At 31.6% G+C, this 26,073-nt stretch overlaps 1 protein-coding gene across 4 annotated transcripts in view; it reads left to right on the top strand.

The window, feature by feature from the left end:
* The window catches only part of LOC132727582 (calcium permeable stress-gated cation channel 1-like), a 43,448-nt gene extending 24,564 nt beyond the window's left edge, over positions 1-18,884 (top strand). For 3 of the 4 annotated variants that reach the window (XM_060713132.1, XM_060713134.1, XM_060713131.1), the window contains 18 exons: positions 337-388; positions 1,271-1,379; positions 1,796-1,869; positions 3,735-3,815; positions 5,065-5,191; positions 5,896-6,029; positions 6,909-6,968; positions 8,511-8,636; positions 9,404-9,557; positions 10,063-10,169; positions 10,371-10,457; positions 12,752-12,808; positions 13,122-13,284; positions 13,643-13,748; positions 14,593-14,760; positions 16,158-16,282; positions 16,676-16,717; positions 17,383-18,884. In XM_060713132.1, the coding sequence (XP_060569115.1) occupies positions 337-388; positions 1,271-1,379; positions 1,796-1,869; positions 3,735-3,815; positions 5,065-5,191; positions 5,896-6,029; positions 6,909-6,968; positions 8,511-8,636; positions 9,404-9,557; positions 10,063-10,169; positions 10,371-10,457; positions 12,752-12,808; positions 13,122-13,284; positions 13,643-13,748; positions 14,593-14,760; positions 16,158-16,282; positions 16,676-16,717; positions 17,383-17,553 (1,943 nt within the window). In that variant the 3' untranslated portion in view covers positions 17,554-18,884. The remainder of the gene's footprint in view (positions 1-336; positions 389-1,270; positions 1,380-1,795; positions 1,870-3,734; positions 3,816-5,064; positions 5,192-5,895; positions 6,030-6,908; positions 6,969-8,510; positions 8,637-9,403; positions 9,558-10,062; positions 10,170-10,370; positions 10,458-12,751; positions 12,809-13,121; positions 13,285-13,642; positions 13,749-14,592; positions 14,761-16,157; positions 16,283-16,675; positions 16,718-17,382) is intronic. The other variant, XM_060713135.1, reaches the window with a different exon arrangement.
* Positions 18,885-26,073: the final 7,189 nt, after the last annotated feature.

The raw sequence follows: 26,073 nt of genomic DNA, 5'->3' as shown, positions 1-26,073 counted from the left end.
CTATTAATGTGCCATAGACAGCTATATTGTGATCTTAACTGGCAATTAAATGCCATCTTCCCTTTCCATTAATCCTTTTAACTTGACTTTAACAAATATATATTTATCATGTGCTGTAAACATATACATTGACATATGTTATCCTAGTATATAAATTCTCTGTATGCTGCCATCTTTAATTCATCATTCAACTATTCTCATTTAATCGTAAAGTTTTTCTTGTAAAATCCATCAGTCAGATATTAGTTTTAATATTATGCTTTTTGTTTCCTGTGAAAATTCTTGTAGGTTTCATTATTAACAATCTTGCATTTATTCTTTTATACTCTATTTCAGTTGGAAATGCTACTGATTTTGGGCACACTACAATAGCTAATCTTGATGCAGAGTAAGTTTTCACAATCCATTACTCATCTTAAATGGTAATTGTTGTTGTTCAGAATTCAGGAAATACTGACTAGACTAGGCTAGACAATCACATGTCTTTGTCAGCTTATGTGACAGTACATTATTCTACAGATTGAACAATACTATATTGGTTTTATGATGTAGGAAGCGGCTTAATTCTCCATTTATTTACCAAAATAATGTGAGTGGTTTTATCTCACATATGTGTTAAAAGCATAGTTAAGTAGATGGAATAAGATTTAATTTACTTTAATAGTCTGCAATACTAAGAGGATTGAATAGGGAAAATGACAGCAAAGCATGGAAGAAATTTCTCTATTACATAAACTGACTGAAAATTAATATTTTCTTATTGAAAATTAATATTTTCTTAGCACTTACTGTAAGTGGTGCTCGACCTATCATATTCCTCAGTTAAATGGCAGACACTTCAGATATAACACCTCTGAATTAACTGAAATAAAATCGTTATTTTAGTTATTTTTATACGATTTCTCAGTTTTAATGTTGTATGCTTACTATCTTAAATTGCTTCTTTCAGGTAGTCACGATGTTTCCTTTTATTAGTCTATGTATAGCAATGGTTTCTCAGTTTTATCACTTAAACGTGTTGTTCTTTTGATTTATGTATTTATATATATATATATATTTATATTCTATTATTGTGATATAGATTTTTCATCTCTTATAACTCCATGCTGGAGTGGCATTGTACTTTTATGCTGTAACTTTTTAACTTAAGTGTATGTCTGTACAGTGATGAGATGTAACTTCACCTCTGTAATCCTAAATAAGCCAGTTTTATACTATATATTAAAATACTAGTCTAAATATAGTAATGAATGATGATATATATTTACAGTTCAAACTTGCTGTGGATTCATGCCATTCTAGCTGTTGTGTTCCTGGCATTAGTTGTCATATTTATGAGACATTTCTCAGTCAATCTCACCTTTGATGATGATGAACAGGTATTTACCTTGTTGTTTTCTCAATATGATATTTTTTATAAGATACTATATATAAATTAATAAATATATATGATGCAAGTAATATGGCCAATGTACATGAATTGTGAAATTGCCGCTGTTCTTAATACTTGTAAAATTCACTTGCCAATGAATTATTGCTAATTTATTTCTTTGTTTATGGTTTATGAACATAAATAGAAGGCATAGGCAGGCTGTCAAAATAGTACATGTATTATTTTTGTTGATAAACTAATGTTTTCGTATAAGAAATGTTTTTGACTAAGATATATTAGAAAACGGTGATTTTTTTTTTAATTCACAAAGATATATACAATCAAAATTACATGTGTCAAAGAAAATAGGAATATATTGACTTTTAATCTGTATTTAGGAAGAATATTCATGTATAATTACAGGTAACCAAGACCCTGATGATAGCAAACATTCCCAAAGATAAATGTTATCGTAATGGGATAATGCAACATTTTCAGTAAGTTTGAAAAATTTGTTTTTTGCTAATTTACCTTTCTAAAAATTGAGGTATATACTGCTGCGTCCGTCTGTCCATCTGTCTGTCTGTGAGTAGTCATATTTAGAAGCCATACTAGAAATTTTTGGATAAATCTTTATGTTTATACAAATATGAATACATTTGTGGAATTAATGCCTAGACTGTTCCTGTTGTCAGCAACAGACTTAGGCCCTTTGTAATTGTGATCATTACTTTTGCACAAGAGCAAGGTTTCTCCGAAGCCTGATGGCAAAATTATTTCAAATTTTCACATGTTTTAATCACCAATCTAAACTTGAATTGTGTAAAAACCTTGAATGTTGTGAAATTTAAAAAAGAAATCAATGTATTTGGTATGTTAAAATCTTCATATGTAACAGGTTACGACATGTGTAATACTTAAGACAGCTTTTAGTTTAAACATATTTTATTGCATCAAATACATGTTAAATATTATCAAATGATGAGTATATAACATATAGCAAATGGGTTGGACAACAAGTCTAGGTAGATCAGAAAGAAAACTGATTTTAGATTCCCATAATATTGTTTTATACTTTTATGAATATGTTGACTAGTTTTCTATAACATGAATGCTATCTATAGTTGAAGCTTATTCAAATGTCAACTGTGAAACAAATCAGCCTCTAGTACTTTTACAGATGTCTCGGTTATTTTTATACCAGTATCAAATTCATAGGAGAAATCAGACTCCTGGAGAAGCTTGTTATTATAGGAAATAAAGTTGTCTTAAGTTGAAGAAACTGCGTCTGACAGATGCATTTATTCAGACATATTAATGTTCAGTTTAAATTTTCTAATCTTGTAAATTGATGCACTGGTAATGCACACAAGTTAACTTGAAGTACAGGAAAGAAAATAGATTTCTGTTAGATGGCAATATTATGCTTTAGTGTAGAGTTAATTTAGGTATTGGAGAAATACTTTAATAAAATAGCATTTGATGCACTTTATTGGATTTACTTGCAGAAATGTTTTCTCAAAATAAATGTTTCACTTTTATTACTTTAGGCTGCATTTCAAATTAAGTAAAGCTGTTAGAAAATTAAACTGATAATACTTTGAAATGGCTTTTTTGTTTTTCAAATTGAATGATACAGTAATTTATGGGCAAAAGACATTTAAGTAGAGACTTTCAATTACAATTGAGACTTAATTTAACAAACAATTTTATTTGATGTTTATTTCAATGTTCTCAAAGACTAATCAAGTCCTATAAAAAACCTATGTCACAGGGAGTGAATAATGTGCTGCCAGACTGGGAGTCGAATCCATGACTCACATAACAAGACAGGATTTTTTATGTTGATTTGAATTATTTGAATGCAATAAGTAGTAATATGAATTCCCTATGTCACAAGTAAAGTAATGAAAATTATAACCTCCCAAAAATGCAATAACTGGATATGTGCATTATAAACATTTAGCATGATAAGGGTTAATATGTCCTAACCCCAAGAAATATATGTTGATAAATCAGTCTGACTTGAAGAATCAGACTGGTTTTGGTTACTGAATACTTAAATACATCACAGCAATATCATTCTTAGACTGGTTTATAAATTCTGAACATGCTGGAATCAAAAATTATTACTTTGCTTTAAGTAAAGAGTTCAACTGCCCAGGGGTGTGACACAGATCTGTTCTGTTGTAAGTCAATTGTTGTATTTTAATATTAAAAAAACCCTTATCCTTTGAATGGACTGTCCTTCATTTCAAAGTAGGGCAGGTCCATAAGATACAAATAAAGCAAGTTAAGGGTTAACTGTAAACTGAGACATTTTACATTATATAAAACATATATTATATAATGTGTATTTCAGAGAAGGATACCCAGAGGTACATGTACAAGATGTACAATTCGCATATGATGTAGAAAAACTAATGGATCTTGATAATAAAAGGTAAATCCTACAGTCTCTTTGTAAGTTTTTTTTTGTTGAATTTTGTTACATTTAGTTTTTAGCTCGACTATTCGCAGAATAATCGAGCTAATGCAGTCACCCATTTGTCGGCGTCCCTGTGGTTAAGTTTTTGCGTTTAAGCTGGTATCTCTATAACTACTGAAGGGAATGGATTGAAACTTCACACACTTGTTATCTATGATTGTCTTATGTGATTGGCACAAGTCCCATAACTCTGATTTGCTTTTTTGCATAATTATGCCCCTTTTTTCGACTTAGAAATTCTTGGTTAAGTTTTTGCTTGTAAGCTTGTATCTCCATAACTACTGAAGGAAATGGATTGAAACTTGACACACTTGTTCTCTGTGATTATCTAAGATGATTGGCACAAGTCCCATAACTCTGATTTGCTTTTTTGCATAATTATGCCCCTTTTTCGACTTAGAAATCCTTGGTTAATTTTTTGCTTGTAAGCTGGTATCTCCATAACTACTGAAGGGAATGAATTGAAACTTCACGCACTTGTTCTCTGTGATTATCTAACATGATTGGCACAAGTCCCATAAGTCTTGATTTGTTTTTTTTCCATAATTATGCCCCTTTTTCGGCTTAGAAATTCTTGGAAAAGTTTTTGCTTGTAAGCTGGTAAGGGTTTGTGCCTTTTTTGGGACAATTTTATGCATTCATAACAATAAAGCAGTGATTTACTCGATAAAACGTCTTAATAACAAGCCTTTGTACCTTTTGGGACAATTTTATGTATTCATATAGGTAAGCATTATTATACTCAATGAAACACCCTTGTGACAACTTTTCGAATAGTCGAGCGTTACTGTCCTCCGACAGTTCTTGTTACAGATTTGATTTCATGATTTTCCATTTTGCATACAATGTCATGTTACAAGATTGTTTAAGTCAAAATGTGGAGATCAGTAAGGTCAAATTTCTGCCTTTATCAATGAACATATCTTATAAGAAATCGAAGAGTACCTTGTATCTGTAAGGCATAGGAGTGTAAATGTCTAAGTTAATTGATTTTATCAAATCTTTAATGTCTTTTGAATTGATATTTCAAAGTTGTCTTTATATTGGCATCTTTCCTATCTTCAGTAATGTCCTAAAAAAAATTCAAATTTCTTTTTGAATACAAAGTGCTTTAGGAATAACAAATTGTTTCAAATATTGTATTTATAGACTTTTTGTAACAACTAAATGGCAATATTCATATGTTTCTTATGTTTTTATTCAGGGCTGCTGCAAAAGAGGCACGCATGAACTCTGAAATAGAGTTACAGAAAACTGGACATCGTCCAACAGTTAAACCGTACACTTGTGGTCAGTGTATTTTCTGTGCAGAGTCCTGTGGTTGTGTTGAAGTAAGTGCCAGATTTATACTTTAGTTTAAAAGGGACTCCACTTAGGATTTTTGACATGAAGAGACTGGAAATACTTTTTATAGATTTGTGGACCATTTGATTTAGGTCTTGTCCAAGATTTCAAAACATTAACTGACTGAGTTTATAAAGTTATAAATGCCATTTGACCTATGTAAAAATTTCAAATTTTATGTTTGAATGGTTTTCGACCTCAGTGGATTTGTTCTTTGGTTTTTGAGATATTAACAAAGGTATTGAAGTGAGTTTTTTCTTTCTTTAGACAGGTATTGTAAAAGGATATGTTCTCAATTGCTAGAAATTCCTACTTATTTCCCAAATATTATTGTTAAATGATAAGAATCAGTTATTTTTTACTGGTCAAGGCTTACATATAAATAAAAATAGGACAGTCCATTTGCTGGACCAATGAACTGTCTCCAAAAGGATGAAGAAAAAAGAATGCTGTTCCATATAACACATTTAAAAACTTCATTTAGCTCAATGTCATAACTGAAGCTGATAGAATAGTCTCATAATTTAGATGAGGATTTAAAAACATTAGATTGGTGATTAAGTTAAGGTTCTTAAAAAAGTGTTTAAAATGGTGTTTTTATTGAGTTTGAACAAACAGTTCACTTACATCAGTAGAATTTGACGAAAGGTTTGTGGTATTTATCAATAATGAATATATATATTTTGATCAGTTGGATGCTATAACATACTACGGAGATGAAGAGACAAGATTAGTGGAGGAATGTGAGAAAGAGAAAGTGAACGCCTACAAGAGTTCCCTCGGTGTCGCTTTTGTTACCTTTGAAAATGTCACCATGGCTGAAAGGTGAAACTTTATTTTTCCAATCAATCTTTAATAGATCTGTTAGCTGTAACTTTAATCTTTATTGAGTTTTGTCTTTATTTAGTATTTATTTTATTTTTTTGCTCTAAATTTGTACTTTTAAGTTTAAAGCAGTAGTATGAAAAAAGATGCCATTTTGCATTTGGAAAGTTACCTTTGATATTACAGAAATAATAAATCCACTTTTTCACTTGATTTATGTGAGTTAAATATATAAAATTTCAGCTTCAAATTAATAGTTCTCTTATTGACTTTTATTAATATACATGTAACTACAAGAATAATACAATAACAGATAAAAGAAAAATAGTAAAAAAGTAACGTTTGTTGCAGTAAGTGTTTCTGATATGTAATGCTAGTTAAAATTATCATTTTAATCATTATATTATTTAAGAGGAATGTAGAATGAATGATAATATAGAAAGAGTTATCATCTAATTTGCAATATTGCTTTATATGCTGAATTTTATTGTGACTTTTTAAGTGACTCATTTTGACTGCTACATGTATGTAGTGAATTTGTCCTATTCTAAATTTGAAACAGTTCAGTAGTAGAATAACCTTTAGCCTGCTGGCAGCATCTGAATCGACCCTTGCAACCATTGCACACCACATATATCTTTAATGAAAAAATTATCCATCTGTCAGTCAGTAAAAACCTTTCATTATTTTTAGTGAAAATTTTAAAACTATGTTCTTACTGAATAGGGAACAGTGCCAACCATGATCAGATGACATGAATGTGCAAGCTGATCTTGGTCTGCACTGGTTGCATAGGTAGAATCTGTTACTGCCAGCAGGCTAAAAGTTAATACCGGTACATTTGTAGACATTTTAGATAATTATTCAATTTTGTTACAGTGTTAGGAAGGATTTCATACCCACATGCTGCCACATTTTCAAAACTAAACAGTTCTACAGGCATAATTCTTCAGTTTTCTTCTGCTAAATAAAGAGCTAGAGCTTCAGCTTTTGTCCTCTGTCTTCCTTGTTCTAACTTTTTGCTTTGACCTTTGCACTCCCAAGAAATACAAATGCTGGTGATAGTATACAGGGATATAACCCAGTCTTCCATTTTGTCAATCTCACCTTTCCCATAAACATGTGTTTTTCAATTAGAAATCATATAAATCAATACTTAGCAGTTTGAGTGAAAGTCAATATACCAGGAATTCCTTATTTTAATGGTCTAAATTATTTATTTATACAAAATTTGTAACATTCATGTACATGTACACTGAAATTAATTGAAAATTGCCAAAAATAGCACATGTGACTCATAATATATATAATGTAAAAAGCAAATGTGCAGTACAGCTGTCTGCATTACAGTATAAAATCAAAACTGTTTGTATCACATACTCTAAAAACAGGCACAATAAAGAAATTAGGAACCTGCAGATTTTATTCCAAAGCACAATTATCGCAATTCAGAAAAAGGAAAATTTCACAAGAGTAATGAAAACAAAATGAATTGGTGGTAATCGTAGACTTGGTTTGATTGTATCTGTGAAGACTGTCAATACATAATAATTTCATGATATATTTAGTCGAAAATAAGGAAAATAAGACCTATACACAGAATGATCACATTGTTATCATGGTCATATGAATTCATGTCAAGAAATGTTCAGTTATGTAAAAAAGATACTAAACACTATTTATAAATTTATAGTACATGTATCTATTTATCCTTTATAGATATTACATCTAGCACATTCACATATGTCCTTGACAGTACTCAATATAAGAAATAATTATGATTATTTATGCCATTTTTGAATATGTACATCATGTAACTTTATGTATTATATATCTCCAAGAAAGAACATTTTCATAAAAGGAAACAATGATATTTTAAGTTCTCAACTTACTCTGATAGTATGAGATGGCATATACAATATATGTTCAGTCTTTATGAATGATAAAACCGCCTGTTTCCTTTGTGCTTTATATTGTCCTTTTTATATGTCTATGTATATATTATATATGATTGCTAATGAATAAAATATAACATGAAAATATCAGATGACTTTTATTCTTCCAAGATCTACACATACCTTACATGAATATAATAACTGTCTTAAAAGATCAATCTTCTATTAAGTTTCTTTTAATTAAATTGGCGCAGTATCAGTGAAATGTTTTTAAATAATAATAATAAAATAACTCAGATAACTTCAATAGATCAATGATAATCTGCTGTTAAGATTACAGTATTCAACTTTACATATAAAATATAGCATCAGTTATGCAGAGTTAATTGAGTTATGCACACATACTTTTGTTTGTGTTAAGAATGTAATGTAAAATTAAATGAAAAATATAAAACTTTTGTAAAACTTACATATATATTGCTGCATATATTATAGTTTATATATTTTAGTTATATATAATTATTTAATAGTTTTTGGTCTTGTCGTAACATGAAGATCATACTTATACTTTGATATATTATTTCAGGATAATGAATGACTTCCAGCCATCTTGTAAGGCTTCCCAGAATCCTCAGCCATCATCTATACATGTTGACCTAAATGTCGTAGAGTGGGAGGTCTCTTACGCTCCATCTCCTGAAAATATTTATTGGTATGTATTGTATCAAGTTAATATTATTTTGTGTAATTCAAATAACATGTGATAATGAAATATGATTTTTTGATTGATCCATCAAACAATCAATCAATCAATCAATTTCCTTATAATAACTCATTCTTGATGCAATGCAATAGCCATCAGGAAAAAGGATATTTTCAATATTTTCAACTTCAAGTAGATGAAAGTAGATGAAAGTATTCCGCATCTATAGAAGTTTTAATCAGCATACATATTTCATATATTCTTTCATATATATATATATAGTTATTTTTTAAAGAACCAATTATTTTTCTGCTCATCGCCGTAATTCCAGTGTCTGTAAAACTGTTGTCTTCCGACGTTTGCTTTTACTCTCAAATTGAAATTATTCCCCCCCCCCCCCCCCCACAAGAATTTTTTCCGTAGAACATTTTCTATTAATGATTCTGAAGCGGAAGTCAAGAGATACTCCTCAACTACTCTTGGATGATTCTCAAGATATACTTTTACTTCATTTTCTGTAATCTTTGTGCATATTTTACTCAACCCAGGGCATGCCATTTTTTAGCACAAAATCAATTCACAATTTGAGAAAAGATATAAAAAATGTTACATTATTAGATATTGTTTAAGTTTTGATTTCATATTAAATTCATTTTTACAACGTTGTTAGAAATTGTAAACATTATGAGCTGTTACAGCCTGTTGACATATCTATATTACAGATATTGTATTTGACTTTATTGGAGTATGTACATATATTTGTATCTAACTTGTAGGTCAAAGTTATCCCTGAATGGTTGGAAATGGTGGTTAAAGGCAATTATAATCAATTTTGTAGTGGTAATCTTGCTGTTTTTCCTGACCACACCTTCCATTATCCTGACTAACTTGGATAAACTTAGTTATAAAGAATATATCAATAAAACTCACGTAAGTACAACAGTCCTTGTTAATTATTTATTAAACCATTATCTCCAGACAAATTTCAAGAGATATTAGATTATAATTTGTTATTTTTCAGCTATTTCTAATACTGTTTTAATTCTGTTTGTTTGAAGGTGTACTATATTGTTAGAGCTACTTATTGCAGTAGAGAGAGCAGATTTGTAATCTAGGAATTGCTGGTCTGTCCCTCGGGTTAGGCGAAATTCTTCTGTAACAATTGATCACAGACATTGTGTCTAATGGTTATTTGTCTCTTAATGCTGATTCAGAAATCATGTAGCCACTCACTTTGCAGAGAAATTGGTCATTACTGGTAATTTTTCCATGAGAGCCAGTTAGGGGGCTGGTTGAAATATGACCAAAATCCTCATAAAAAAAATAAGAATCCAATTATTGTATGAGAGTTGCAAAAACATGCTTTGATAGTGTCACAATGAACATAAAGTGTAAGTCACATTGTATATATATTTTGTTTCTTCTTGTGTTACAGAGTGCATTACTTGTACAATTTCTACCCACCTTATTACTATGGACTTTCACAGCCCTCCTACCAAACATTGTATACTGGTCAGACCAGTATGTTGGTCACTGGACAAGGTAACTGTTTCACTGTATTATAATTGACCACATCAGCTGTGTTTTAACCTATGTTATCAGATTCTTTAATATTTACTCCTATGCTTTATTTAACATTGAAATAATATCTAAAAAGAAGCTTCTAGTCAGAACATAGCCTTATACTTGTGGCATAGACCTGTATGCATGCTTATGTTAATTGTAAACTTATTCATATTTCAGGAGTTCAGAGCATCATGCTATTATGTTGAAGACATTTATATTTTTGTTACTGATGGTTCTCATCCTGCCATCCCTTGGTTTAACCAGGTTTGTTCCATATCTTATCTTTATTAAAAAAGTAAATACTACAGAGTTCCTTAAGTATACTAGGGACAGACCAGCCAGCCAACATCATTTACTAATAGATGTATCAATATTACTAGTGTTAGTGTGTGATATTCTTACAAAATCTGCAAATAAAACTTAATTGAGGAAAATATGACAAATCTAGTGTATTCAATATAGAAATATTACCTAATTGTTACTATAATGGGTATAAACATGTATATGTATTCTAACAGTAATTAGTTAATTATTACTCAATGTAAGGTCATGTAAATGGACAACTTATTATATGTTTGTATGTGTAGTGATTTTTATACTTATTATGCCCCCATTTCGAAGAAAAGGGGGTATATTGCTTTGCACTTGTCGGTCCGTTGGTCCGTCCGTCCGTAGACCAAATGGTTTCCGAGTGATAACTAAAGAACCCTTAGGCCTAGGAACTTCAAACTTGGTATGGTGATTGGTCATGACCAGTAGATGACCCCTATTGATTTTGGGGTCAAGGGGTCAAAGGTCAAGGTCACATTGACCTTGTAAGCAAAAACGGTTTCCGATCAATAACTAAAGAACCTTAAGGCCTAGGAACTTCAAACTTGATATGGTGATTGGTCATGATCAGTAGATGATCCCTATTGATTTTGGGGTCAAGGGGTCAAAGGTCAAGGTCACATTGACCTTGTAAGCAAAAACGGTTTCCGATCAATAACTAAAGAACTTTAAGGCTTAGGAACTTCAAACTTGGTATGGTGATTGGTCATGATCAGTAGATGACCCCTATTGATTTTGGGGTCAAGGGATCAAAGGTCAAGGTCACATTGACCTTGTAAGCAATAATGGTTTCCGATCAATAACTAAAGAACTTTAAGGCCTAGGAACTTCAAACTTGGTATGGTGATTGGTCATGATCAGTAGATGACCCCTATTGATTTTAGGGTCAAGGGGTCAAAGGTCAAGGTCACATTGACCTCTTGGGTAAAAACGGTTTCTGATCAATAACAAAAGAACCCTTAGGCCTAGGAACTTCAAACTTGGTATGGTGATTGGCATGACCAGCAGATAACCCCTATTGATTTTGGGGTTAATGGGTCAAAGGTCAAGGTCACATTGACCTTGTAGGTAAAAACGATTTCCGATCAATAACGAAAGAACCCTTAGGCCTAGGAACTTCAAACTTGGTATGGTGATTGGTCATGACCAGCAGATGACCCCTATTGATTCTGGGGTTAAGGGGTCAAAGGTCAAGGTCACATTGACTTTGTAGGTAAAAACGGTTTCCAATCAATAACTAAAGAACCCTTATGCCTAGGAACTTCAAACTTGGTATGGTGATTGGTCATGACCAGCAGATGACCCTATTGATTTTGGGGTTAAGGGGTCAAAGGTCAAGGTCACATTGACCTTGTAGGTAAAAACGGTTTCCGATCAATAACGAAAGAACCCTTAGGCCTAGGGACTTCAAACTTGATATGGTGATTGGTCAGGATCAGTAGATGACCCCTATTGACTTTGGGGTCAAGGGGTCAAAGGTCAAGGTCACATTGACCTCTTAGGTAAAAACGGTTTCCGATCAATAACTAAAGAACCCTTAGGCCTAGGAACTTCAAACTTGGTATGATTATTGGTCATGACCAGTAGATGACCCCTATTGATATTGGGGTTAAGGGGTCAAAGGGCAAGGTCACATTGACCTTGTAGGTAAAAATGCTTTCAAATCAATAACTTAAGAACCCTTTGGCCTAGGAACTTCAAACATGGTATGGTGATTGGTCATGACCAGCAGATGACCTATTGATTTTGGGGTCAAGGGGTCAAAGGTCAAGGTCACATTGACCTTGTATGCTAAAACGGTTTCCGATCAATTAACTAAAAACGCTTAGGCCTAGGAACTTCAAACTTTGTATGATGATTGGTCGTGACCAGCAGATGACCCCTATTGAGTTTTGGGTCAAGGGGTCAAAGGTTAAGGTCATGACCAGTAGATACTTGATAACCCTTATTAATTGTTTGATCACTGGGTCAGAAGTCATAATAACCTTATCACATGACTAATTGGCTGCTGATAGGGGGCATACATGTTTTACAAACATATCTTGTTTATTATAGGGATGGAGTCTTTATCCAGGCTACAGCCCTTATCCATGGCATGATAGGGATAGTTCAGCTGCTTGGCCACTTTTTTCAGCTGCTTTAGAATAAATGCATAGGTTCTTATCTTGTTTAATACAGACATATGTATCTAACTCTTTGCATAACTGTGTATTTATTTGCATTTTCAGCGCAAAAGCCCTGTTTGATATTTTTGTCCTAGACAAAGGCAAAACTACAAAATGGAAGTAAGATATAACCTTTCTAGCTTACATTATAATTCAAGTTGATAAAATTGTTTCCTTTGTAAGAGTTAGGTTAATAGTTATTAAGCAAATTATATATGGAACTTTTGAAAAGTCAAATTTACCATTACCGTGTGCCGAGTTTTTTATTTTGTTAATCAATTGATTGAAAGGATATGTTTATGGTAACTTTCATGTGAAAACTTTTTCACAAACTATATACAACCTTCTAATTGCCTTTTTTTGCATGTCACATATGAACAGAAAAAGTTTTTGAAATATTTCAACATTTTTAGTTTATTATGAAATATTTCAGTTGTATATTTCTGGCTGGCAATGGTGCATTCTTTGTGAATTACGTGATCACCTCGGCATTTATTGGCACTGCCCTCGAGTTGCTGAGATTCTCTGAACTCTTCCTGTATGGAATTAAACTTTTAATGGCTAAATCATCTGCTGAGAGAACTTCTGTAAGAAAGGCAAGTATTGACTCAATATGTAAAGAATATTTGAATATTCATGTATTAAAATGTAATGTTAACACTTACTCTGCTGATATAGGGTTATGGATTTACCCTGCAGTGAATTTTGAACAGTCTATTTTAAGTTGAAGGGATTTCAATATAAAAATACTAATAGAATTGCCCTGCCAACAGTAAAGAGCCTGGTCAGACTGAATAAACACGCAGGCTGGCCTGGATCTATACTGATTGCAAAGGCGGATCACTTTGGGTTAAAGTAGATAAAGAATGTATTCATTTTCTAAATAAAAATCTAAGGCAATGTTAATTTCTTATTGAGAAATTGTGTGTGTTAATGTGGTGTTATATATTTCAGCATGTGTTATGGGAGTTCCAGTATGGGAATGAATATGCCTGGTTCCTATGTGTGTTTGCTATACTGATGTCTTACAGTCTCTCATGTCCCCTCATTATGCCATTTGGTATGTCTTACAACATTAACTTAACTTTTAGTTTATGTAGTGATAATGATTTGCATTTGTCATCAGTTTACAGTAAGTTCAGCTGACATATCCTTACACTGATTTACCAGATTATGGAATTTCCCAGGGGCTTTCATGGCCGTGTGGTCAAGGTAGTTGACTTGAAATCACTTGCCTCTCACCACTGTAGGTTCGAGCCGCGCAAGTGTCGTTGGATACTAAATGTGAGAAAGCGAACATCGGTGGTCCTACTCAGGTGCTTGTTTGTGCACAGAGCCAGTAAAGCTTGAAAGTCACCATGTGACCTATACTGTGTTGGTGTGAAGTAAAATCAAACCCAAAAAGAAATACTGAATTTGCCACTGAGTTTTTGCAGTTTGAGTCTTTTCTTTTAGCTACTCATTATTTACAGCATCATATTAGAGACTCTTAAATCTATGGAAAGTTCAAGTCAAAGCAGAAAAATCCTTCACATGAATTTTGATGAATAGGTTAAAATGATTTAGTTAGCAAACCACTTCTGTAAATGCAAAAAATGTATTTACAAATGTTTTCAAAAGAAAAAGAAAGTACAATATCTTAAGCTGATGATGTTATCTTTTAGAATATTAACTGATTATACAATCCAGTGGAATGTAGTCCAAATAGAATATCTAATCTTATGAACAATTATTTTTAGTCCCTGAGAAAGTAAATGATGGATGATCAGATCCGTTTCTGCTTTTGTGTTATTCCAATTGAAAAAATGAAGAAACATTTAATATGAAAAAAAGAAGAATTATTTCTAATAGTTTGTTAATTAATATCATTGTGTAAAGATATGTTATTGTATATTATATCTCAGGTTTGGTATACATGATATTCAAGCATATAGTAGACAGATATAACATCTACTTTGCCTACAAGCCTTCACGTATCAGTCCACACATACACTGGACCGCCGTCAACTTTGTTGTTGTCTCAGTTATCTTTCTACAGTTCAATTTTGTATTCTTCTCCGTCGTAAGAGGAAGTAAGTATTTTTATAGTGGTTATGATGGTATTTTATTTTACACATTTCACAATCATTTTACATACAGTAGAACTTCTATGAGTCAAACTTCGATTAGTTGATTTACTCAATGTGTCTAAGTAAAATAAAAGTCCCGATTTTTTCCCCAATATATTCCTAATAAAAACCTATATATGAGTCAAAATTTTATGTGTTGAATTTTTTTATGTGTCAAAGTTTTTCCATGGTCCTCATAGAATAAATTGAGTACAATTTACCACACATAAGTCGAAGTCCTTAGATTGTCTTGACACCTTCAATCTCAAGACATTTTTCACACCTTTTCTAACCGCGAAAATGATTTCCAATCATCTTGTGTGACAGGTGTTTAACAGCCTTGTGTTCTAAAAGTCTTTGTAGGCGTTGAAATGTGTGATAAAATGCTTTAATTTTACCATTCAAATTGTAGTGGTATTTGAAAGTAAACAGAAAGAACTACTTTCATTTGAGAACTTCCATTACCCGGTGTAAATGTCAATGGCTCGAAACTTTGTCATTAAATTGAGACCTATTTATGAGTCGAAGTCCTGATGTGTCGCAGTTTTTACGCGATTCCCTTCAACTTCGACTTACCGAAGTTCTCCTGTATGTGTCCACCCCTTGTGCCTTTAAGGCATCTGAATTGCAGTCACTATTTATCCCTGCATGATCATAAGAGGTCACTAAATAGGTATGAATTACTGGAGTCTATGCGTCTCTTAGCTACAGCAGGTGAGGTGGTTTACCGTTTTGAACCCTGGGTTGATTTAAGTTTGTAACACCCAAGGTTAGCCTTAATTATCTTTCCTGTATCGATGTCATATGACCTAAATACTGTTAGTGTGCCGTAATACCTAGCAAAACATGTGTATTTAAGTAACATGGTAATTTCCAAAATGTTTCTACACACTAAAACCACTGAATTATTTTTCATCATACAGATACAAAACTCACAATGTGCTGTATTACAGTGACATGTGTTTGGTTTCACATATTGTGTAGAGTGTGTGGCTAATGTTTTGTTCTATATTTTGGTCAAATTTATTTTCATTCTGTTTTTCTTCATTAAGATTTAGCAACTTTTTCAGCATAAGCACCCTTATGTATCTGAAAAGGCAAATGTACTCGCTTAACTCTTTAATTGCTGAAGCTTTGCCACTAGTAGTGCCAGGCCAGCTTACATATCTTTGCAGTTTGGCTAGCCTCTATCCTGCTAGCTGACCAACTTTTAAGTTAACAACCAGCTAAGGTTTGGCTAACTAAGTATTATTAATATATTAATAATTAACTTTAAAAGTTTTACATGCAGATATATACTAGTATATTATGCATAGAGTTTCAGAAATGCTACTATTTCAACTATGTTTTCTATATTTCAGGTTCAGAAACGCCTATCTCCATCTTCTCCATTGTTGTTCTATTTTTCACTCTCCTGTTCTTCTTTGGTCGAGTCTGTTTTGGCTGCTTCAAATCATTCAGTCCATTTAAAACCAATAAATACAAGGTAAGAGTAATAGTTTTTGTCAGGTATTTTACACAAGCTTGATACATGATTCTCAGTTTATGTTTTTCTTAATTTATCAAATGCATATATTGTTATCTCCCTTGCATGGAAAATGGTTATTTTTAATAAGTTCTTTTAATTATTATGTCCTGATGATAGTTAGAGGTTAATTGATGAATGATAGAGTGTTTAAATATCAATTGATTTAACCCTTAACCGACTATATTTCAATATCAATATACAAAAATTGAGCTGCCAACAGTATAGAGATTGGTCAGACTGCAGGGATGTGCAGGAAGAAGTTTTAAGTCCAGGTTAAGTGGTGTTGCTTGGGTAACATTGCATGAATATATTAAATACTGCATGTACAAATTTGCTTTCATTTTCTTACAGCAATTTGATGAACAGGCTCCAACTAGAAGTGACTCAAACCAGGTAAATTTCAAAATATAATTGATTAGTTAATTGTCTTCCCAGCTGTATGTGAGAGAGACACTGGTATAGCTTTAATACTAACAAGACCATACTTTTCACATTTTTTTTCAGGGGACTCAAATTACCTTTATCAGTTAATGTTAAAATCAGTTTTGGATTGCATATGTTTTGCAGATCCAATTTCTTTACAATATGATGTGAGGATTTGATCAAAATCATGATTTTATATCATCATTTAGATGCTTGTTATTATAGTGGTGATTGTCACTTATAAGTTTATTGATTGATTCAATGTTAGATTGACAGTGATTTGATGAAGGTGTAGCAATATTTTTTGAGGGATTCTTTTTTTGTAATAAAATAAATATTCAATCATATTTGGAAAAGGAGCAATTGAACTGATTTATGTTATATGAAATTTAAACTAAGGCCTTGACTTAAACATATCATACACTTGAAATGATGAATTCTCAATTACAGACAAACTTGTCATAAAGACCACCTTCAAATAAAAAACCATGTTGAGGAAACAAAACATCATTTACCAGCATTATACATTCCAACTCTGATAATATTTCAGATGACATGTTTGAAGAGACTTCCTAACTTGTAATAGAATTAAGTGATGGGGTCTTCAATGATGATTATCATATTATTATTTTCAGACATTTGTGGCTAGTGTTTTATCCGGCTCACAACCAAGATCTAAGTCCTCTGGGTTATCAGCATCTGACACCCTTACACAGTCATATGGTGCCATGGCAACTACAAAGGATGCTGGGAATGAAAGAAATATACAAGATGATGGAGAGGAAATCACACAATATCAGCAATGATCGGACAGACTTTTCAGAGTGGGACAACAATTTAAAGCCAAAAAAATAATCTCAGTTGCCTCCTAAATGATTTTATATAATTAGTTATTATTTTATCATATAATTCAACATGTACAGGCCATTTTTCTCATTTGAAAAACTTTCTTTAATGTTTGCATAATCACATCAATTACAGTTAAGAAGAAATGGGATTTATGAAGCTTTTTGTAACTCATGTTTAATGGAAATTTATTGAAATAATACAAGGAATGTGGTTATGATATTTAAAAAAGCAAGTAACACATACGTGAATTTGAATAAGGTGGACAATACAAAACATGATGTTATGACATTTCAGATCTCTGCAAGAAAATTGTGGAAATTAGATATAAGAATGGGTTTAAAAAACTGGGGGAAAATAGTATTTGATATAGGAAGTAATACAAGTGGGCAGAAGTGCAAGATTTTTTTTGTTTTTGTAATTTATTTTTTTCAATGTTAGAAATAATGAGAAAGAAATTGGGAAAGTACTCTTTAAAATTGTATGTTCCTAGTGTTTTTTGGTTTTTATACTGTGATGATGAAATTGAATTAAGTCTGATTTCAGGGTATTGTTGTAATATAATAGTAACCATGACATAGAATAAGTCAAACTATATAACATTTCATGCAAATGAGAAGTTGTCACTGTATATGTCATGTTATAATGACAGTAAATATGTATGTAGTTGCTTAAGTTATATTATATGTGTTCATATAAATGTTATATAGTGAAGTTTGATTGTAAAACATGTACAAATACATGTAAGTGAGAGAAATTGAAACAAGTTGTAATTTAGTTGAGGGTGAAAGTTGGAAAAATCAAGAGCAAAGTGAAAGAGAGAAAGTAATTATTACAGTTTATTACATGTTTTGCAGTAGATTACTGAATTATAACGGTTAATTATATTCTGATAATTTCACAGTAATGATTACCAAATATAATTTCACAGTAGCCGAACTATATTTGGCGTAAAAACAAAATATTTATCATTAATGAATGTTTTTTTCAGCGGAAATGTAGTCAATCATAATAAAAAATGTACGTGATAACTGTAGTTCGTAAATATTTACGAACGTTGTGCTGAAAAACATCTAAAATCTAAAAATAATCATGGAATTATATTTTGCTTCAACATTGTGACGTCATTATTTGATGACGTCATGAAGATAAGAGCATGACGTTACGCGGCAAAAATCAGTAAAATGGTGTAAAAATCGTTAAAAAATCATGAAATAAACAGAAAATTTGTTTGTTTTACATGTAAGATCAAATAATATTTCACTCGTGAACCCCAGCTATTATATTTTCACTCGTGGCTACGCCACTCGTGGAAAATATTGTATCTGGTGTTCACTCGGTGAAATATTTTTCGATCTTACACTGAAACAAACAAATATCCTCTATTTATTTGTTATAGAGTGAATAATGTGAAAATTGTAGGGAAATGAAAGAGAGATAGTAATTGTTATAATTAATGTAATATAGAGTGAACATAGGGAAAATGTAGAGAGAAGAGAAAAATCTTGAAGAAATACCTGTTTTGTAATTTAGAGTGAAGATTTGACATATGTAGAGAGAAGTTAGGATTTGAATTAAAAGAAAGTAACTGTTGTAATTAAAAGAGAGAAAAGATCATGTAAAAATGTAGAAGAAAGTGAGAGATTGAAACAAAATGAAAATATAACTACACAACTTAATGACATATAATTATTTACTAAATAATGGAATGTCATATGTCAAAGATTTGCAGTGTTGATGGATGAACATCTTAACCATATTGTCACTGCTCCCTCTTTGTTTTCAAGTGCAATAAAACTTAAAACGATGGAACATATATTAAAGTGTAACCATGGTAACAGTGTAATATTATGTTTGTTAAAGGCCCATTATGCCTCAGAAATGCTTTTATTTTATATTTACCAAAAGCATTTGATTAAAAAAAATGATGTCTAGTTTTTTTTCCAAAAATGTAATCATTAGCCTATAGCCTGAGCCATCATTTTTTCTGTTGCTTTTTTGGCATAGTGATTTAGTATTTTGTATGGCAGTCAAAATACTACTTTGTTTACATTTTGCTACCTTTATGACCAATAATTTCACTTTCAGCACTACTTTCTTCACTTGATATGCATCTAACATGCTCTTAAAACATTACCTGAATTAACTTACTTGCCCTTTATACAGAAAGTAATATTTATTCATTTCTGAGGCATAATGTGCCTTTAAGTTGATGTGCAATAATAGAAGCTAGTTTGAATATATTATAATCTATTCTTGTATATGTGTGTATAATGTAATTGTATGTCAAAGCCTTGTTTAAATTTGTGTTTATATTTGTTGTTCATATTCTTTATGTCTAGATTTCAATTGAAATATGTTATCAGAACTGCATATGTTAAGCTTAAGTTTGAGTATTTTAATTAGTTTTAAATTTCATCATTCCAGTCAATATTAGTAAATGTATAAAGAAGGAATGTTGAAAACCTTGTGTTTATCTTTGTAAAAAGTGTTTATATTTTGTTAATATATCAATACAGATTTATTTATTTGCATTAAATTTTGGGGAATATCTTGAAAGCTTTAGTTCATACAAGTTCATAGTCATAATTTATGTATACCAGACAATAACTTACGTTAGTTGGAAATTATTTAGCATAAATTGTGTACATAAATATATATATGAAAAGTTAATGTCATATACAATAGTCATAATATCATTTTATATTGTGCATTGTATGTCTTGGTGACTGTGAGTTACATTGTAATGAATTGTTTTATTTGTGTATTGAAATGATGACATGTGAATAGATCTACTATATCTAATGACAAAACCTTTTCTGACAAAATTTGTCATTTCTGACAAAACAGACAGATCTATCAAAGCCATATTGGCAAAGTGACAAAGGACTAAACACAACTTACAAAAACCTGTTTTCAGGTAAGAAATAAATTTACGAAACCTGTTTTCAAGGAAGAAATAAACTGAAACATTGTTTCTGACAATACAAATGTATACTGACAAAGGTAAATAATTATCTTTCATGATTGTAAATAATAGTTAAATGTGTTATTTAGTACTAGATTTCAATTGACAAGATATTAGAAAGAATTAGACACATTGATATATTTTCTTTCTATCACAAAATATATTTTTACAATTTTCAATAGTTATAGTACAGTTCCTATATGTTGTGTTTATTGTCTTTCATTCATTCTACACAATGCTTTTTTGTGATACTTGTATTCTATGTATTTAGTATTTTCTTATTTTATTAACGTTGACCCCCACTGATTTTGTATAATGGACTTACCTTTGTTCTAATTTGGAACAGTTCATTAGTATTTTAAATAATTTCAATTCTGATTTCTAAAATTGGGCAGCCAATGTGATTGTGATTAGACTATACAAATATAAGAAAAATAGACTGACTGGCTGCATACTAGAGGCATAGGTCTTTCACTAGCATCAAAAGACCCCCAAAGAGTTTATTCTTAGTTAAAATGCATAATTATATTATTCATATAATATAGATATCTTAAACATGCTTGTGTTGGTCATAATATCAACAGCTGTTGATATATTACCTTATTGTGTCATTTTTCTTTTATTCCATCTCCCTCACTTCTTTACCAGAAATCTAGCTTGATTACAATAGTATTTGTATAAAACATCATGTTAAACCATCCTATTACCATCATATGCCTGCCATATCAGTTTAAATCAAGATTGTCTGAAAATTTGAGTTGTAGACTTTTAAAAATGCACTTGTACTGTCTCCATGGTTACGAATGTGTTAAGGGTCTGCAGTATCAGAATACAAAGCCTTGGCAGACAATAGTATGAAGGTACATCATACTGCATAAATTTACAAAAATAAGTCTGGTTCTCTAAATTACTGGTAGTATAGGTTCATTCCTTCTCTGTCATGCTATTGGTCAGACAGATTTTTTACAGCTACATTTATTTACATGTAAAAAGAAAGCTAACAGAACCATTAAGAGGGCCTAAAAACAATATGTAAAATCTTATATAGTGAAGGAAAATTTTGACCATCTCGGAAACAACCCGTCTTACAGGCTGGTAAATATATTGTAAACAGTTTTTGCATTGAGCCATGTTTTGTAATCTGCCTATAAAGTAATTAATGTGGAGAAGATGGCTGTCAGTTATAGAGAAAAATTAGGATTGATTTAGAAAAAAGGAACTTGTGTTAAAATTCCTGTTCAAATTTGGTATCTGTAACAAAGAGTGAAGTAAAAAGCTCAAAACTTATCATATTTTATGTTCAAAAAAAAGTTTATTTCATTTTTCTATCACTTTGCCTATATATAATATACATGTATTCCCCCTTCACTATGTTGTTACATTGTTATATAAGTTTTATAAAACGTTACTTCTATAATTACTGTTGATGTCTTCAATTTTACTTTTAATATTTTTTGTCTTCTTATGAATAAATGTTTTCAAACATATATGTTTTGTTTGTTTTCATACTTTTAAGGCACTCACAAGTTGTGTTAGTAGTAAAATATCAACGTGTCTTTGTTTTATGCCATTTCTCAAATTAAAAAGACATGAGCCCAAATTGCGAAAAGGTTAAGATCACTGTCTCTACTTGTCTGTCAAATTTGTGGGTTTGATCTTCATCAGAGGCATTGAATCTTCTCTTACAACAAAGTTATCCAACTAGCTTCAGGAAGATCCAGGGGGCCGTTGTATCAACATTCTACTACATGTTGTAGGCTATTTTTTGTCGCAGATCGGTAATGACTGTTTTATGAAAGTTTGTCATAGCCCACGACGTCCTAGAAAATGTCAAAGCTCTGCCAGTGTTTGAAATAGAGCATGGAGTGAGGAAACTTAACTCCTTTACCAGTAAAACTTGGAAAGTTAAACTTAAACAATCACTCTATGACATGATCAATGTGACCTAAAATCCATGAAAAAAATTATTAATTTTCTAACAACAAATCCTTTATCATTATATACATTTCTATGCTTATGACCTTATCACATGCATAAAAGGAGTAGAATGAGGATTGTAGGATATTGTGTTAATTCAAGCGGAAATGCATTGCTGCACTCGAAGGTTGTTCTTGAATTACTGAAATATTAACAGAGGTGTTGGTACATTGCATTTTAAGTCTAGACTGTATCTGCCAATAAAAGAGGGCACTGGGGGTGAGGAGTGTGTGTGTGGGGGGGTGGGGGGGGGGGGGAGTTCTTAGCGCATTTTAAATTAGAAGAGCAAGTTGATGCTAGGAATAATCCTCTTTGTAAACAAAGTTGTGGAAACTGAACTTGTACTAATTTCAGTAATATTCAACTGGTATTTTTTGTAGGAGGTATGTCTGTTCTCCCATTAGTAAAATATCAATCAAATTTGAACTTCTTTAAAATGTACGGAAAAAAAAACCCACATTATTTTACGATTTTCAACATACTGTATCTACAAGTGGTTTTCAAGAAATACATTCATCACATCCTCATTTTAGTCTCTTTACAATATACATGTCTTATCTGTGTCAGTTAATTTGCTAATGATTACAGCAACAATTTATACTCATTCATTTAGTTTTTAACTTAAATTAGGCAGCCAGTGCAATAAAAGTGAATTTGCTGAAGGCTGAATGACAAATTAATAGTTTGTATTTTAGTAAGCATTTATTGTACATATTAGAACAGCATATATGTGAAGTTTGTGGTTCTATGCTAGTTAGTACCTGTAAAATGCAGAAAGGGGCACGTAATTTAAAGCTGCACGCCTCTAGATGAACCAAAATATTTCAAGAAAATCAATATTGAGAAAAATGCACTAAACTTTTAAGAAAGGTAAAAACATTCAAGATGTTAAGTTAAATTTTACATGTTATGTGCGGTTAACACTGATTTGGCAGTATTTTATCACCAAATTTCTACTGCGTTAGTAACGCGGCAAGGGCTGTTTTTGCATATTTTTACCACTTTTTGATAATTTTCGTGGATTGTAAGTGCCGATGGCAATATGTACGAGGGTTGATCAATATATTCATGGACACTATTAATAACTTAATAATAATTCAAGATATTATAATTTTTTTTTGCTATTTAGGAGAAGAATTTAATACTATTCAAATATATTGTGATTTTTTAAAAACAAATTTCATTTTGTTCATTATATGTATCGCCATAGCAACCCTATACCGTACGAACGCCGCAGCTCAAAAAAAAGTTATATTTACCATTTTGAAATACTTAAAAATTGTCCTAATTTTGGCGTGCTTCTTTAAAATATGAAAATGACGGCAACGTTCTTTCATATTGTTTATAGAACATTAAAAAAAGCAAGCGTCGCTACTATTTCTTTTGTTTGTTGGAGATGTTAATGGAGACAGGGGTGTGTCACCAGAGAGGAGCACGACGTTGTTGGAGCAGAGGGCAGTAATTAAGTTCTGTGTAAATCTTGGTATGACGCCAAAGCAAACTAAAGAAAACATGGAAATTGTATCTGGAACAAAAAAAGTGTCTTATTCGTTAGTTTATAAGTGACACATACACTTCTGTGAGGGTAGAGAAGAACTTCAAGATGATAAGAGATTCGGCAGACCAATTAAAACTTGTTGCGATGCGAACGTTATGCGAGTGAAATTGAAGGCAGAGTTAAAGGGACACAAGTTAACCGGGTTCCATGATTTGCAGTCCATAGCATTGTCTGTGTTGCGTTCATTTGATACTTCATTGTATAAGAACATTTTCAGTCGCATGAACGATGTGTTAAAGTTGGTGCTGCATTGTTTTTGAGAAGATATAACGCCGACGTAACGTAAGTTGCAAATGAGCTGCGGGGATCAGCTTTACATGTATTTCTTAAAACTGTCATTTCGGATAAAATATATGGATTATTTATCTGAAACTTACACATCAAATTGATAAATAATTGAATAAATGTCACATATAATTTTATTAACTTTCCTTCCCCAAAAAAACAATTTATGGAGTGTGTCCACGAATTTATTGATCAACCCTCGTACATTACTTTATTTGTTTACCTCACATTATTTTGCCTTTAAATACATTTCAAAAATTTTCATGAAATTAACATGAATCTGGAGGCGTGCTGCTTTAAATTCTCCACCTGTCAAACAGGGAAAAGTTTCCACATGACATTAACAGTGTTAGTGTGAATTTAAAAACAAACCAAAAAATGCTGTAAAAGGACAGTAGAATTTCTTCTTGATTGACAGAAATAGAATGGTAGAGGTTGGAAAAACACCAATTTGAAAATATCTATAGTTAAAATTACTTTAATTAGTGCATGTAATAATACATGTACTTACAAATGGTTTGATTTCCTTATTTTATAATCAAACTGCATAATTAAAATCTTTAGTTTTTGATGAGTAAACAGACCAGCAAAAATTCTACATTAGTTCCACCAAATGTTTACAGATATATTTTTATTTAATCTTATAATATTTCTTAATGAAGATTATCAAAAGAATGTGTTTGATATTAACTTCCATTCACAGGTTATAATTGTATATTTCAGCATGAATTATACAATATTCTGTGTTGAAAAATCTATATATTCAGAAAGATAATTCAAAGGTTTTTCTATTATTGGTGCTCTAGTGGCCTTTGACAAGGACCAATTAAATTCATTTTGAACAATCAAATTAAGTTGCATCTGAGACAGCTGATTGCCAAGTTTGATTTTGATGTATGTGTTAGCAGGTCATTAATTTTGTAGGTTTCAACTTTTTATGCCCCCACAATGTGGGAGCATATAGCGTTGCACTTGTCCGTCCGTCCGTCCGTCAGTCCGTCAGTCCGTCCGTCCGTCCGTACGTCCCGAAATCTTGTGAACGCAACTCCTCTTAAACCGGATGGCAGATTTTACTTAAACTTACAGGGATGAACAACCTTAATGTGTAGATGGTAGTAAAGGAAGGAATTTTCGCTGCGACCAAATTTAACAGAATTATGGCCCTTTGTTGATTTTTTCACTAGATACTATATAGAAATTTTGTGAACGCAACTCCTCTTTAACCAGTTGGCAGATTTTGCTTAAACTTACAGGGATTAACAACCTTAATGTGTAGATGGTAGTAAAGGAAGGAATTTTTGCTGCGACAAATTTAACAGAATTATGGCCCTTTATTGATTTTTTTCACTATATACTATGTAGAAATTTTGTGAACGCAACTCCTCTTAAACCGGATGGCAGATTTTGCTTCAACTTACAGGGATGAACAACCTTAAGGTGTAGATGGTAGTAAAGGAAGGAATTTTCGCTGCGACCAAATTTTACAGAATTATGGCCCTTTGTTGATTTTTTCACTATATACTATGTAGAAATTTTGTGAACGCAACTCCTCTTAAACCGGATGGCAGATTTTGCTTAAACTTATAGGGATGAACAACTTTAAGGTGTAGATGGTAGTAAAGGAAGGAATTTTCGCTGCGACCAAATTTTACAGAATTATGGCCCTTTGTTGATTTTTTCACTAAATACTAT

The sequence above is a fragment of the Ruditapes philippinarum genome, unplaced genomic scaffold (genome assembly GCF_026571515.1).
Source record: "Ruditapes philippinarum isolate M1 unplaced genomic scaffold, ASM2657151v2 ctg849_1_1_1_1, whole genome shotgun sequence".
Classification (NCBI taxonomy): Eukaryota; Metazoa; Mollusca; class Bivalvia; order Venerida; family Veneridae; genus Ruditapes; species Ruditapes philippinarum.
The sequence above is the reverse complement of the archived record's forward strand: the minus strand, read 5'-3'. Positions and strand labels throughout refer to the sequence as shown.